Below are 16,899 nucleotides of genomic sequence, written 5' to 3'. Positions count from 1 at the left end.
CTTGTACTATTGTTCTGTGTTAAAGCACTGACATCCTGGACGCTTCGGACCTTCGGGCTACGCGGAGGTCGGCCTTTGGCCTTCACATTTAGACACTTGTACTATTGCTCTGTGCTAAAGCGATGACATTTTGCTAAAACTCGGCCTTCGGCCTTCGCACTTAGACACTTTGTACTATTGTTCTGTGTGTGTAGTTGAATACGGTATCCTAAAAACAGGCAAACAACCTCTGTAAAATGTAACGATGCGAGCGGTACGGCTACCATCAGTTTGGCATTGACATAAACGCTACCGTGGGCGTGAACGTAATTTACTTTCTATGCATCTCGCTCGTACTGATATATTAGTGCGAAAGAGATATACCTATAGGAAGTAAATTACGTTCACGATATCGTTTATGTCAATGCCAAACTGATGGTAGCCGTACGGAACACTAAATGCCTCGAGCTATCTCGGACTTGGCCAAATTATTTTTGTATCAGGGTTGATCAGGGTGAATGCACTTTTTCTTTATACACGTTGCCATGGTTACGGTTGCCTGGGTCACCCTTGAAACCCTTGTTTTATGGTTTTTAAATAAACATACATATATTTCTTTGGCTGTTAGAAAGCCCTTTCCTTAACCTTTTGAACGCCAATGACCGATATGTCCGCACCGCAGGTTCAACGCCAAAGACTGATTAATCGGTCACAGACCACAGAGCAACATAGACCTACGTGCATATGCGTAAAGTTCAATTTCAGTTTTGACACTTCGGTGACGTGGCGTCTGCGTGACAACTTTAGTGTTTGACACAGCGTCGAAAAGGTTAATGGATCAAATACTTAGCATATTATAGTTCGTTTTTTTTAGCATTAGAAAGAACTCCACAGAAGCAAGCGTGCAGTTTTTATCAGGCTCGTTATTTGTTAATAATTATTGAATTATCTAATGTAGCATGGTCAATATATATCATTTACTTCAAATTATTATCGCCAAAAGTGCCGGATTTGGAACCACAAGCTTACTTCTGCGAAGTTCTTTCTAATGCTAAAAAAAACGGACTATAGTTAAACGTAGTGCGGTCGAAAGTATTAATTTATGATCCATTTCGTACCTTGTCACAGTAACAATCAATATGGAAGTCTCTAGAGACTTCATATTATTGCTATTGTCACTGTGACAAGGTACAAAATGGGTCTAAAATAAAACTTTTGACTGTAGGCATAGACCAGGAATCCTAGACGTAGTTTAGAGCAATTATTTCATGAAACCGATGCTGCCAAAAATGCGGGGGTGCGCGGGACGAGGTGAGCGAAGTCCCGTGCCGTGATTGGTTCGTTCAAACGACGAACGAGTTCACGGACGTCACACAAAGACACTTTCGACTCGAACATGGAGTAAAATTACCGTATGCGTGGCAGCGGGGGTAGCGCGACTATGCTCAGTCTAGAGGAGTTTTGTCTGTGACTGTAGGTGTCAGTGGTGACGCGTCCATAAAAGCCGATTCCCACCGGCTTGCCTGTTTTTAGACGTTTGAGCAGAGTTGTAAAGGAAATATGTAAGCCTAATTAGCCCCGGCTTGCCTATGGATATGTTTGACGCGCCGCCACTGGTAGGTGTCTGTACCTATTTATAATTTTTTTTCTTATGCTACTATTTTCGCCTCGGGGCTGTCGGAATAATAATAAAAATTGATCCACCCAGGATATGCAATGTAAAAAGGTTATGTGCGTTTTGCAGTGAGCAAAAATAATACAAACAGCACTTTTAATTTCTGTAATACTCAAGTGCTATCCATATTTTTTATGTTTAGCTTCCATTTTATTCGATTTACAGTAAAATCAGAAAAGTAGGTACTTCCCTATAAATGTCGTACAATATATTACCCCATAAAGTCCTTTGTCCAGGAGTGGACGTCTTTGGGATCATCCATTAATTACGTCACACGAATTTCTAGGTTTTTTGACCCCTTCCCCCCTCCTTGTCACACTTGGTCACATTTTGCAAATCCCTCCCCACCTGGTGTGACGTCACATTTTAGGCAATTTTGTTTTCAACGAAATCGGCAATACTAACTCGGCATTATTTTTTTAATAAAGAATATTTTTAGTTAACGAAATATTAGTAATTTTATAACACAAAACCGATTAGGAACGAAAATAACCTACTTCCAAAACCTCATTATTTAAATGTACAGCGAATAAAAAAATATAAATTAAATTTCGGTTACTGATGAATAGTGATGAAGTTAAAATGACGTCACAATGTTTGTGACTCCCCCCTCCCCCATGTCACAACATGTCACATTTTCTTGACCCCCTCCCCCCCTAAACGTGTGACGTAATTAATGGATGACCCCTTTCGGCTGTGATGAAATTACCCCATCAATACATGTTCGATATAATTCCACCAACGCAACCTATTGCCGAATAGCCCCCGACAAAATAAATTTCGCTCGGTATCCTGCAGACGCAGACATGATTGATGTACATCTCGGACTGATGAAATGCCCAACTATGCTTAAATAAATAACTTGTGTATAATAAATGGCCGGATAAGAATTGGCTTCCTGTTTGTATGTTTCTATTTAAAGTTGGAGGGAGACTGGGGAAATTTGAGCCTAGGGGAAAACTTGAACTCCAAAATTATAGTTCATTTTTAATATAGTGTATAGTCTGTACGCTTTTTTAAGATTGAAATCGAAACAGAAGTAGAGAAGATCGAGAAGAGATAAATCGGACAGACTAGATGGGCCATTTTATTTAAAGTTGTCCCCTACACTTTTTTTCAAAATTGGGATTTTTATGTTATTTCTACTCAGAATCATGAGCTCTTTTGATCCTAATAGGAGAAAAAAGTGTCCCAAGATTTCCATACATTTTTCGATCTTTCCATTCTGAAACCGCCATACAAAGTCTATGAAAAAATGGTAACGGAATGGGAAAAAAACCTTGGGACACTTTTTTCTCCTATTAGGATAGAAAGAGCTCGTGATTCTGAGTAGAAATAACATAAAAAATCCCAATTTTGAAAAAAAAAACGTGTAGGGGACAACTTTAAATAAAATGGCCCAGATAACCAGCCAAATCAGCTATTCTTTAGTATATTTATGAAATGTCTAAACGATTTGTTACTATGAAATTATGTATGTGAAACGATGACAGTTCACGATCCACCTCATTTTAATGAGTTTTTGTTCATTTTAAAGTAAGTTACAGTCCAAAATTTCATGTCAAGGAAATAACGGCGGGGTCGCAGTCTTAATGAAATGCCCATCTATCCTCAAATAAACAACTTGTGTATAATAAATGACGGACAGGCGTAAGCTTCCTGTTTATTTGTTGTTTCCATTTAAAGTTGCAGGGAAATTTGATCCAAAGGGAGAAAGGTCTAAATTATGTAGTCACTCACGTACCCGTTAAACTTTACAAGCCTTTGTTTTAATGTATTATTAATTTGTGTTTTTATATTAAAGGAAAAACCGGCCAAGTACGAGTCGGACTCGCCCACCGAGGGTTCCGTGCAAATTTTAAATTTTATTTTTTACTAATCAATAGTTTTTAGATTTTTTTACTGTACTTGTAGTGTCTGACGATAATTCTTTCCAAATTTGATAGTTCTAGGTCAACGGGAAGTACCCTATACATTTTGATTCCCTTAAGAGTGTCGAAATATACGTTATTAGCGGCATAAACGGACGTTTTTTTGCGTTAATATAGGAGTTTGATTTTTTTTGTAGTCTATATTTTGTCCCACTGCTCGGCAAAAACGTCCCCTGTCTTTCGCCACTCGTGCGCCACTGCGTTTTGCATTGATTTTATTACAAATACATACTTAAATACATAAAGGATAACCATGACTCAGGAACAAATATCTATGCTCATCACACAAATGGATCATGTGTGTATAATATAAAAAATAGAATGCACTATTACCAATCATAAAAAGGAGCAATCCATTAATAAATATAACCCGTAAACTGCTCGAAGCTTGATCCGCGGGGTATTTACAGATTTATTATTGTAAGGAGCTTGTATGTAGCACACGGAAACATCCGCCCGATCGCCACATGGCTCTGTTTAGTGATGTGAAACTTTTCCCCATTTCCCCTTTTAATTTACATAGTAGATATATTCATTCTTCTCATTTATTCAGTCACCATTCACATTTATATACAAACAGTAACACTAAACTAAATTAATAACTGGCTTAAATTTATAATAAAAACCCGACGCTTCGCGATTTCTGTAAATAACTTGCGCTGGGACCCGATGGATCTAAGGTTTTAACGCCAAATGGTACTCTAAGGAACGAGGCTCTTATATTTATTACGTTTCAATATTTCGGCGCTTTCCGCCGCTCCACCCGCTTTTAATTTACAGGACAATCTTTAATGTCAATTGGGACGTCCCACGGATAAAGGTACCTTATGGCGGTTGGCGCTTACGCTATTATTAACGCAGCTCCAATATTATTGCGGCGCTATGCAACGTAAGCGCCAGCCGCCATAAGGTACCTTTTTCCGTGGAACGTCATAAATTTCTATCAAAATATGATGTTTATAATATAATTAGGTATGTATAATAAAATGACACTCTCTCACTTTCTTCTATTCAAATCACTGTAAAATTAGCTTAGATGGACTCTAGTCTATTAATAAGTCTCCTTATTCCCAGTAACATGGGAACGGGGAAATGCCCTTATCCCATCACTAGCAATGCCCGATTCATATAAACAAGATAATCGTAATTATTCTCGGACGTTGCGTTCTATTTCGTAATGTTATTACTAACTCTCTGATCCTACACTGTGGTATGGAGTACACCGACAAAACTTAAACATGCGATGAACGCATAGGAATTAAGATTTTTAAACACTCGCTGTTTTAGAGAAAAACTTAAAAAATCGGTCCACAGATCTAGACTTTTTTGGGTTAATATCACAATCTCACTGAAAATAGTTACAGTAAAATTCTAACTATAATCCAAATTCCAATCGCGACAGCTATGGTTCAAAATATACCTACTCAAATAACTTTGTTTAGGTGATGGGACTATTGTTTGAATAAATTAGTTGTATGGCTTAATATTTGTATAAATGGAAGAAAAAATGCTGACAAAACTAAATAGCACATTGTTAATTAGGTATACTGAATAACGTGTTGAACTTATGAATCATACATGTAGTACCGGACTATAATAGTTGGGTGGTTTTACGTTAGCTTTATTCGTTCGTTAATAAATCTGTTATGTGTATTAACTTAAAATATAAACTCGGAATAAGAGTTGTTATATAAACTTTATACATCACTTCTCTAATTAGCCATCGTTAGCGATAGTTAAAATCTGCAGTGAACACGATGTATAAGTATGCGCTTTATGCGAGGAAAGAAATATGGCACAATTTTCAATATTTTATGCCAATTTCCATTGGGATAAACTTCCAAGTACCTATTCGTAATTAATGAGCGTATATTTATTTTCCCTCTGTTGCGGAAAAGCCATTTAATGATTGCGACGACAAATTAAATGTGTATTTGTATTTACATACTTCATCGATAATGGTGTTTACAGTTTACTAAATAAATTTAATTTATATAAAATCAAAAAGGTAAAAATGAAACCCCATACCAGTCGAGATACGTGGATAAATCCTCAAAACTAGCATACATATAATTATAAAACATATCTTAACCTCTAGCCGTCCAGAGACCTATAAAAAGGTATCCTGTTCCATTCTAATTTGAATCTTATTTTTGACAAGTCAAAGTTGAATTTTCATTGGCAAGCTTTGACGTCTGGGTGGCTAGAGGTTAAAACTAAAAACATACAATTATGGATTCATAATAACTATATCCTTCAAATTCTTTCTCCTTCAAAATTATAACCCTCTTTGAACAATGTCAGTAAAAAGCCTATTTATTAATCAAGCACGCTTAAGAACGTAATTATAAGTAGCCGGTCAATTTAGTTTTCTTTCTTCATCATTACCTTTATGACGGTAAACGGAGGTCAAACGTCTATATTTGACGTTCAGCTCGTATAATTTCTTCATCAAGTAGATGTAAGATAACATTCAAAACGAGTTGACAGTATACAAGATGGCAATGTTGGCAATGTGTGAACAAACTATATACTTACCAAATTTCATGTCAATCGGTACACCGGTTTAAGCATGAAGATGTAACAGACGGACAGACATAGCATTTTCTCAATTATAATGAATCATTAATTCAGGCATCTTTTCGTCAGAATAATATTAAGAAATATTAACACTATGAAAAATAAGTTTTACGCGTGTATTTTGAGATTGCCGCGTTATTTTTAACGCTCGTGTATTTTAACGCTCGTAAACGTGAGTTTACTTCACAACGCTGTATAAGTATAAGTAACTACCTACCACTTTTAAGTAATAAATATAAAAAATGTATTATAAAATTTTTAAGCATCCTTCACGCTTATTTAAGCACTCATTTTGCTTGTGGTTACTTTTCCGTGATGTATAATAATATTTTAACGTTAAACAAATTTTCTCGGAAAAATTTACAGGGACGTGGGTCCAGAGCGAATCTAGGTTATTTTTTACATAACTACTCTGGAACATCAAATTAACTATATTGTATTTTGTTTTAAGAAACGCTACAACACTAGAAAAAAAGAAACTACTTACCTATTTAAATAACCGGATACCATTACCATACAAATGTATACCTAAGTGTAAATAATGTTGCTATTTTTATAATGTAAATAATACAAACTTAATACTTAAGTACCTTATAAAATAAAGTAACTAGGTTTATTTTTAACTAACTAAGAAATAAAAATCCCTAAAATCTATTTTCAAAGCCTACCGGTGTTAATATGTATAACATATACTTAGACAAAACAAAACAAACAAAACAAAATATGAGTAAACATAATACATAAGAATTACTAAAATGGCCGGCTGTTACTAGGCACTTACACGTAGTTACCTACTTATCAAAACTAATAATCAAAAAGCAATAAGAATATTGTACTTAGTGGCCGGTACAAGGCCCATTTCAATGTAAATATGTACATATTATGTATAGTTTATAGAATTAGGGTAGAAAGTAGTGATTCGCAATTTCTTTTGCGATTCTGTTAATTTTCTTTTTTATAAAACAAATGCGATCAACACTCGATGAGGTTGCATTTGTTTTATAAAAAACTCAAGTTTTGAAGCTCGTCAAGATTTTATTTAAGATTAGGTGCCTACTAATGTTTATGATGATGAGTAAAACCTGTGAAGAAAATGACGTCATTTAAATGTTATTCCAAAGCGTTTTTAAACTTATAGGTTCAATACAATAATTTATTACATAAGCATTTGATGAACTATGAATCAAAATATTCAAAATTCAACGAAATGTCTTTTTGTCTACAGATTTCCCTCGAGTCGAAGTGGGCCCAGAAAATCCGTTGCGTGTAGAACTCGACGGCAGCGCCACCATGGAGTGCAAAGTCGACGCCAAACCGAAAGTCAACTCCGTGACCTGGATGAGGAACGGCAAATTTATATCCAACTCCTTCACTCACACTATCCAGGGCGTGACCGTGCAGGACGCAGGCAAATACTCCTGCTCCGCTGACAACGGGCTTGGGCGCTCCGGCGAGCGAGAAATCTTCGTCGATGTCCTATACCCACCCACTGTCACCGTCGAGTCCAAAACCTTTGAGGCTGAAGAGGGCGGCACCGTCAAGATTCATTGCGAAGTGTCCGCCAACCCTGAACCCATATCCATAGAATGGACCATGGAAGGCAAACCTGACTTCAAACAGGACGGCAACGATTTACTGCTGACGCGCGTGAACGCCGACATGGCCGGCACGTACGTCTGCCGCGCCATCAACGTCATCTCCGCCACCAATGGGAAGCGAGTTGAGCGCGCCAGCAGCGCGTCTGTAGCGGTCCTGGTGCGACACAAACCCGGCCCCGCTCGCGTCAGCCCCGACCGACCAGTAGCACAGGAGGGCGCTGGTGTCACCCTCACTTGTATAGCGCGTCCGCCCGGCTGGCCCGCGCCCCAATACCGCTGGTTCCGCGACATCGACTCCGCCGACGCCAAACCCCAAGTTCTAGCAACCGGCAACAAATACACCATCCCTAGCGCGCACCTCGGCAGCGAAGGCGTCTACCACTGCCAGGCCACCAACGAGCTCGGTCACGGCGACCTCGCCTCCGTAACCCTCGAAGTCCACCAACCCCCCAGATTCCAAGCCAAACTCCAGCCCCACATGACCAAGCCCTCCGGCGAACAAGACTTCTCCGTAACTTGCAGCGCACTCGGCAAACCCCGCCCCAACGTCAAGTGGTACAAAGACAACTCCGAGATTAAACTAGACGGGAACTTGTACGAAGTCAAAACTGATATTACAGAGGGCAGAAACTCTGTTTACAACGTGCAGAGTACGCTGAGATTCTACGGAAAAACGCGACCGAGCACTAACGACCTACTGCCGGAGGATAGGGGGATATATTCGTGTACGTTCGAGAACGAAGTCAAGAAAGTCGAGTCCACTATGCATCTGCGGATAGAGCGTAAGTTTTAATTATCTAGTTATGCTGAAACTTGCACGCTCTAAACTTTTCATTGTGTCACTGTATGTTAAACTTTATAATTGCATTTGAAGACTATTTATGTTACTGTCAAACTATACTATGTATAAATTTACTAACGCTGACGAGAATGCAATGAAATAAATTAGGTCGATTCTAAGCTAATAATTGGTTACGGTTTTGACACGACCTTGACGACCGTCTTGGTGATTTGCGCGCATATCAAGCGCGACTTTCACTTCATTTCGTGTGCACCAATGAATCAGCGTGCGCGATCTTCAAGGTTGTATAAGATCAAAACCGTAACAAATTATTAAATCTGAATCGGGCTCTAATTCCTGTGCTACCTACCTAATTCACAAATAGCTTTTTTACTTTATGATGACAGAACTCAAATCAGCGATGTTTTCTTACACACTTAATAATTTTTCTCTTTTTATTCCACCCATCATCAACTTCTTTTAATCGTTACAATTATTTTTAACAGATGAACCAATACCCATCAAGCAACAGAAAAAAGTAGCATACGACGTGAAAGAGGTCGCCGAAATCTCATGCCGAGTGCAAGCGTACCCCAAGCCAGAATTCCAATGGTTCTACGGCTCAAACACGGCCCCACTGCAAATGTCTTCCGACGGACATTATGAAATAAACACTAGCACAGACAACAACGATTCCTACTTCAGCGTGCTAAAGATAAGAAACGTAAAACCACAGGACTATGGCGATTATTACTGCAACGTCAAAAACTCTCTGGGCAGCGTGCGGCCACAGATAAAATTACAACCTAAAGGCGCGCCAGAAACGCCTAAAGCGCTCAATAGTAAAAAAATCGGCCCTAGCTACGTGACTCTTCAATGGGAGGCTGGATTCGACGGGGGACTGTCAAGTACCAAATACTTCGTGAGATACAGGCGCGTGGGAGCCCCGGGGGCCCCGGGGGCTTCGGATTGCGTGGCTGAGCGCACGGCGGCACAGGACTGGATGGAGTATGACTGCGGGCGCTCCAACCCGTGCAATGTGACGAGGTTGGATCAGCACAACTCTTACTCTTTCAAGGTACGTTGGCAATTATTAACAACTACAAGGGGCTGCTTAACCAGTTTGGGCTCCTTGCCCATACATTTCACGGCTCTTCAAAAAAATAAAAACAAAAAGATTATTAAAATCTTGGGTCTTAAGATAAAATTATTTATAACACATAATACATTGAAAATCTTTGTCACTCACAAAACTCCAGTCCGGTCAAGAGGAACGAAGTATTTTATTTCCGGGTCTAAAGGCTGTATTATTATAGTAAACAAGAGAATGCACAAAGAGTTATAAGATTAGGTAAAGCGGAAGAAATATGCTAGGCCCGTGCACAGAGTTAGCTATTAGACTCCGCGTTGTTGAGGGCGCGTTAAGCCAGGGCTATAACCGCGAAAATTGAAGTTCGCAAATTGCGGGCATTTTTCTCTGTCACTCTTATTACGCCTTCATAGGAGTAAAAGAGAAAGATCCCCACAATTTGCGAATTTCGGTTTTCGCGGTAGCCCCTCGGGAACGAAAAACACGGCGCGCCGCGCCGCGCGAAACTAGCCGCGGGCACACTACACGATCGCGCGGGTTTTTACGTTATACCTTAATAGATTCGAAAGTATACCGCTGATTAAAATTAACTTCCGACCAACTCTCAGTGGACTTCAGTCCCCAGGCATAACACCCGCCTGGAGAGAGTACTCTCTATTGCCTCTCTACCTTCTACAAAATCAAATGACTGATGACCTCGACATTGGTTCTTTACAGTTCCCCGTTAAAACTGAATTACCTAGTACATTGTAATAATAAGACAAAATAAATTATATTTCATCGACTTTTAAATCTAGTTTCACAGCATTTTTTTTGTATCGACCAATTTTTTTTTTATTATTTTGATTTACTGTGGGTAAATTATTTTGATTTACCTACAGTTCGAATATGGAGCCAACGGAAATAAATGACACATACTAAATTAGTATCCCTACTAATGATATAATTGCGAAAGTAACTCTATCGGTCTGTTAACTCTTCGCGCTTAAACCGCTGAACCCGTTTAGTTAAATTTTGGTATGGAGATAGTTTAGTTTGAGGTCCGACGAAGGACATAGGATGGTTTTTATTATCATCCCACGCAGATGAACTCGCTGGCAGAAGATAGTAGGTGCCCTTGTACCCAATAAGTAGAGACAGCGAGGCTTAAAGGTCCATCTATTAGTGAAGTGATCTAGAGGCCCGCTTTGACTGAAATTCCGTATTCGTGCCCTCCGGGACATAGCCGTAGCGTACACTGTATGTATGATTAATATCCCTGCCCTATTGAAACCAAATTATCAAGGGCATTTTGTTTGATTTAGGTATGTATAATATCATACAAAAACTCAAACATACGGGTCAAACTGAGTACCTCCTTTTTTTTGAAGGCGGTTAAAAATGCGCGTTTTCCCGGGGATAAAGGGACCCACTGATTAACAGTCCGCCGGATGATATCTGCCTGCCAGTTGTTCGGAACTGTCAACTTTTTGTTACAACTGACAGGCCGATTCCGTTCGGCGGACTGTTAATTAGTGGGGCCCATAAGACAAGATACGCCCCCGCCCACCATATAGCAAATTAAGTCGAAAACTTAAATTAGGTAGCAAACGGTACGGGTACGGACGGGGGTACGGGGGGGGGGGTTTTACGCAATAAGTACTAAAACTCGGTACTAAAAGTATAAAAGGCCCACCCGCTTCAACGCAGCAGCAGTAAAGGCCTGTGCGCACCGGCTGCGTGTGCGTGACGTGCACGTGCGCGTGTGGCGTTGTAGTATACAGATCCTTATGAGAGATGGCACACCGCTTGCGTGACGTGTTCGTGTGCGGCTCCAACATTTTAGCGCACGCACACGCGCACGTCACGCACACGCAAGCCGGAGTGGCTCTAAATAATATAACCTTGATGATCACAAATCACAATGTCGAGGTCAAAATTTCGATAGATCTCTGTCAAATACAAGTTAAGAACTCAAAACCAATTGATCAATGTCGACTTAACGGGCGGAATGTGCCCCATGTGTATTTTCATCAAATTCTCGAAACGGAACGAACTGGTACCTAACTATGAATGATAGGTAGGTGTCGGAGAGTTCTACAACTTTTCTGAACGTAGGTGTATCGAGTATACCGGGTAAAATTGAATTGGGTATCATTTCGAAAACGTAAAATAATGAAAGGTACAGTTAGCTTCATCATGATAATAGAAAAAATACATACAACCCAATTGATAACTTTCCTTTTGAGATTTGGAAGTCGGTTAAAAAATATATCAGGAGCCCATTTTATTAAGCTACAAGTTAAAATTTTACAAAACCGGCAACAGGCTTGTTGTCATTGGCTAAGGGCGTAAATGTTGCTAGTTTATTACTGTAAACTTTTAATTTGTAAAAGGGGGTCAAAGCTGTACGAGTCATTCAAAATCATTCAGGAAAACAAGCGTCTTTCTTGTGAACAATACTGCAGTGACTTAATAGGTCCTACTGAACAACTTTTGTTATGGGACCAATGCCGAAATCGAGAAAAAAATTGGCTGTTTCACACATTCCGGCTGATGAGATGCCGCTAATTTCTATGGGACAGCTAATTTTTTTTTTGCGATTTTATGCTTTGGGCCTTTATAATAAAAGTTGTTCAGTAACATATTAAAGTCTTTACGCAGAGTATGGTTAGTGGTTAAAATTTTACCACTTTTTTTTTATTTTTTATTTTTTTTAAAGCGTATTTCGTCATACTAAATTCTAAGAAGTGGAAGGTTTGAATATACCTATTAGGTCTAGCAAGAAAATTAGGCTTTAGCGTTCGTTTAATTTAAGATGTACACAGGAAAGACCCTTTGCCTTTTTTTACTTTGATCCCAAAAAGAAGTAAAAAGTGATGTCTGTAATTAACGATTTTATTTTCTTTTCCATCCATGTCGCTCCCGATAGCATCTGACATATGCTTTCAAGGTAAACCATTCATTTGAGCGTGCTGTTCATTTCGTCTTTTGTTTTTGCCATTCACCATTCTCCTAATTGAGACGAGACAGGATCAAGTCTACAATAATCTGTCTCTTTCATACAATACTAAATAGAAAGAGGTAGTCGTTTCAATTGGGATAATGTTTTGTGTTCGTTTGCTAAGTTTTGGACACGCTTGAGTATGTGCACTGAACGCACGCGGCGACTTTTTGCAGCGATTATAGCATAGCATATAAAGTAGCGAAAAATTAAGCGATTAATGCGATTTTTTCGCTACTTTCGGTAAAGGGGGATTCGAAACGGGCCATATTTTTAGATCATCACCCTAAAATATGGCCCACATTAATAAATAAATATGGATCACATTGCCCTGTAAGTATATCGCTCTAGCAACTGAGGGCAAGATTTCATTAGTTGCGGATTGCGGAACACTAACTTCAGTAAAAGTGTAGCCTGTCTGTACGTAACCCCCTGAAATACTTATGACATTATTCATAAACGCGCTACAGGCCTTCTTCTTTTGACTAATGCTTTTGTAAGAAGGGGATAATTAACATGAATTAACTAATTGTGGCTTGTAATGTTTTTTGAATAACGGGGTTACTGTGCGCATTTTACTTGTGACTGTCACAGGTAAAAGGCACACGTCGACAAAGAATTATTAAAACGATATTGGATTCAGCTGTAACGGTACAGTATCGACGATATACTGAAATTTGCTAAATTAACAAAGATTGGGCTGCAGAAAGACGCCGTGTGCAATCTATACCTGAATTTCCAACTCTTATACAAACATTGCCTTAGAAACTTTATCATCGAAAGCATTATAAGGTAAATGTGGGGAAAACCGTCATATAATATTTTTGGTTGGGAAGACCGTCATAGGGTAAGAACTCTCGTATTTGTTTTCGTATGTCGCTAAGACACAGAAAGAAAGCAAGAGCCTCGCTTCTTCTCCTGTACCGACCTTTTGTAAGTGGAGTATGTGTACAGACGCAACAGTTAGAAGAGCTTGTAGACGGTCTTACCTGATAGACAGTCTTCTCCACATTGATTAATGTAAGCTATGGGAAGAATTACTTACTTCCTTTGCTAAGACATGATATTCCAGACATTTATCTCCTTCTTGCTTCAGGTTAAAGCCGTAAACACGAAGGGACAGAGCAACTACTCCAACGAGCTGACGGTGACCACGAAGGTGGACAAGATCCCCGCGCCAGAGCAGGTCACTTACGAGCCGAGCTCCAGGACCGTGGCGTTCAGCGTCGGGCCCACTTGCCTACCGCTGGTGGGAGTCGCGGAGGCGATGCAGCCTAACCATCATTGGCAGGTGAGTTACATTCACAAACAGTTCCTTACACAAAGGAACAAAGTAACGTCTTCAACGAGCTGACGATGACCACGAAGGTGGACAAAATCCCCGCGCCAGAGCAGGTCACTTACGAGCCCAGCTCCAGGACCCTGGCGTTCAGCGTGGGCCTACTTGCTTACCGCTGGTGTGAGTCGCGGAGGCGATGCAGCCCATCATTGGCAGGCGAGTTACATTCCCAAACTACCGTACCTACCTAATTGCAAAAAACTTCACCTAATATTGAAAAAAAAATGCTCGATTGTTAACTAGGCCGCAAAATAAGAATCGGCCCGGCTCTTCTTACGCAATAAATAACAAATTAAAATTTTCATGTGACTATCAATTGTTATCTGTTGTGGGGCCACTCATCATATCACATGAGTTTGTTTTAGGCCAATTTTTATTTTTTGTCGGAGTTAGATAAACTTTGGCTCCTCATTCTGGTCGGAATAAACACGAAATCCCAATTTGGGACAGTTATGAATTTACATAATTATGTAAATCCATTCGTATGGGATTTTCGTAACTCATTGGAAGATTTTGTAGCTATTGTTGTTGTTTGTTGAAATTGCGCTTATGTTGTACAGAATAAGGAGCTCTATTTATTTATCCACCAAATTTTATAAATATCTGACAAAAATAACAACCGATAACTATTGCAATAAATAAACTTTTGGTCGAATGGTTTTGAGATGAACGATTGTTCGATACCGCGATAAATTGGTGCTCGAACTTTCATCGTTCTTTTTTTTTATTAGTTCAAACCCACGAAAAAAGCTCTGATATATTCAAGCTGATCCAAAAATAAATTAATCATGAATAATGAATTTGGGTATTTGTTTTTGCGGTGGGAGGGTGGGAACATTAATTGCATATAAAAAATACGCAAGTAAGTATAACGGGTTAGCACTGATTGACTAGCACGTTATTTTTTACGCGTATTAGCAAAGTAATAGGTGTACCCTTGTTTTGCCGACAAACTATTCATCGAATATTATTTCATCGACAACGATTCATCGAAACGTTAGTACTAGTAATATTGTTTGGCGTTATTTTGTTTCATATACTATTTATTTGAATTTTTCTTACTGCGTAGAAATACTATTCAACGAATATTACTTGATCACTAATTCGTTTCAAAATATTTTAATTGGCACAACTACTAAACATCGCAATTCATTTGTTCGACGTATTACTTTAAATACATTTTTATATGTCGTAAGTACATTTTTCTGTTATAAGAATTTTAAATTTAGGTTAGGTTAGAACTACGACCCCACACAGAAACGAACGGCTATCAAAGTCGGTTTAGGTTAGGTTAGAACTGCGACCCCACACAGTAACGAACGGCTTTCAAAGTAGGTTTAGGTTAGGTTAGAACTGTGACCCCAGACAGAAACGAACGGCTTTCAAAGTAGGTTTAGGTTAGGTTAGAACTGTGACCCTACACAGAAACGGACGGCTTTTAAAGTAGGTTTAGGTTAGGTTGGAACTGCGACCCCACACAGAAACAAAAGGCTGTCAAAGTAGGTTTAGGTTAGGTTAGAACTGCGACCCCACACAGAAACGAACGGCTATCAAACTTATCAAAGTAGGTTTAGGTTAGGTTAGAACTACGACCCCACACAGAAACGAACGGCTTTCAAAGTAGGATTAGGTTAGGTTAGAACTGCGACCCTACACAGAAATGAGCGGCTTAAATTATACCTATTTATAATTTGGCTAAAATGAAAACGGCAGCCTTGTTTCGATAAGAACTATTACAAATTGAAGTAATTTTATGCGAAAGAAATTTTATTAAATACAATACAACATGAAATAAGAAAACCCGTAAAGAAATACCACGGTATAAACTATATACGAAATAACTCAAGTACCAATTAAAAGTCCCCGATTTAAATTTACTAGTATCGATTCTGCGACGCAATAACTTCTCGATGAAATGAAAATACTTGAAACGTTGTCTTCGAAATAACATTCGATGAAATGTCTGTCGGCAATTCAAGGGTAAACCAAAGTAATATTTTGGTTTTAATTAATCATTAATACTTAATATTGAATTCCTTCGTAAATATAATACTTATTGTGATAGTACATCGGAATTTCCCCTTTGGATTTAGGTCAGATAGCAGTCGCTTTCGTAAAAACTAATGCCTACGCCAATTCTCGGGATTAGTTGTCAAGCGGACCCCAGGCGGGAGCCCGGCTTTTAGCCACGTATCATGAGAATGAGCCGTGGCTAATAGCCGGGATGACCCGAGGAAGATGATGGTGATTAATTATAAATTCCTTATTCATCCTTAAGTTCATTAATCAGGTGTAAATCTTGTATGTTAAAATTTTGTTCAAACGCTAGTGACGACCTGTATTCAAACTTTCGGTGACATTTTTAACTAACAGTTTTAATTGGCCAAATTCCTACATCCAAAGCCCAAGGAACTTTTTAATGATACCTAGCGAACTCTAACGTAGGTATTATCATTGAAACTTAATATTATTAACTAAACAGAATTGAAAATAACGAAGAAAGTCACTGGAAAATCTACATTATTACTTATTCGACAAGCGACGTTTGACGTATCGTGTTGATCTCCCGTTGATGTGGGAAAAATCATAAGTTCTCGAATACGTACAATGTCAAAATTTGACATTAACAATCCACAGTTAGGGTGACAAGCAAACCAAACCGAACCACCCTTAGTTTAGAGTGGAGTTTTGGTTGTACCAAATGATATTATCCACCGTTGATAGAATCAACACTCAGTATGCAATAAAATCAACTGTTGATTTGACGTGGATGCGAAATCTGACAGTTGTACATGTCGAATTTAGTCCCTTATCTAGTTATATTTTGGTAATATGATATAAAAGAGTGTGAAATAGTTATACCACAAATATAGAGTATTGTCAATGTGGCGAACTCCGGCATGTAAAATTGGATTGGGAAGGAAGTAGTTATATGGCAACAAC

The 16,899-nt window shown here is 38.9% G+C and overlaps 1 protein-coding gene across 1 annotated transcript in view; it reads left to right on the top strand.

Moving 5' to 3' along the window:
• Positions 1-16,899, top strand: part of LOC134675069 (hemicentin-2) — a 225,935-nt gene that overhangs the window by 178,154 nt on the left and 30,882 nt on the right. The window contains exons 5-7 of the mRNA XM_063533259.1: positions 7,391-8,545; positions 9,051-9,622; positions 13,714-13,908. Of these exons, the coding sequence (XP_063389329.1) occupies positions 7,391-8,545; positions 9,051-9,622; positions 13,714-13,908 (1,922 nt within the window). The remainder of the gene's footprint in view (positions 1-7,390; positions 8,546-9,050; positions 9,623-13,713; positions 13,909-16,899) is intronic.

Source organism: Cydia fagiglandana, chromosome 1 (genome assembly GCF_963556715.1).
Source record: "Cydia fagiglandana chromosome 1, ilCydFagi1.1, whole genome shotgun sequence".
NCBI lineage: Eukaryota > Metazoa > Arthropoda > Insecta > Lepidoptera > Tortricidae > Cydia > Cydia fagiglandana.
Note: the sequence above shows the minus strand (reverse complement) of the source record. Positions and strands in the feature narration are given on the sequence as shown.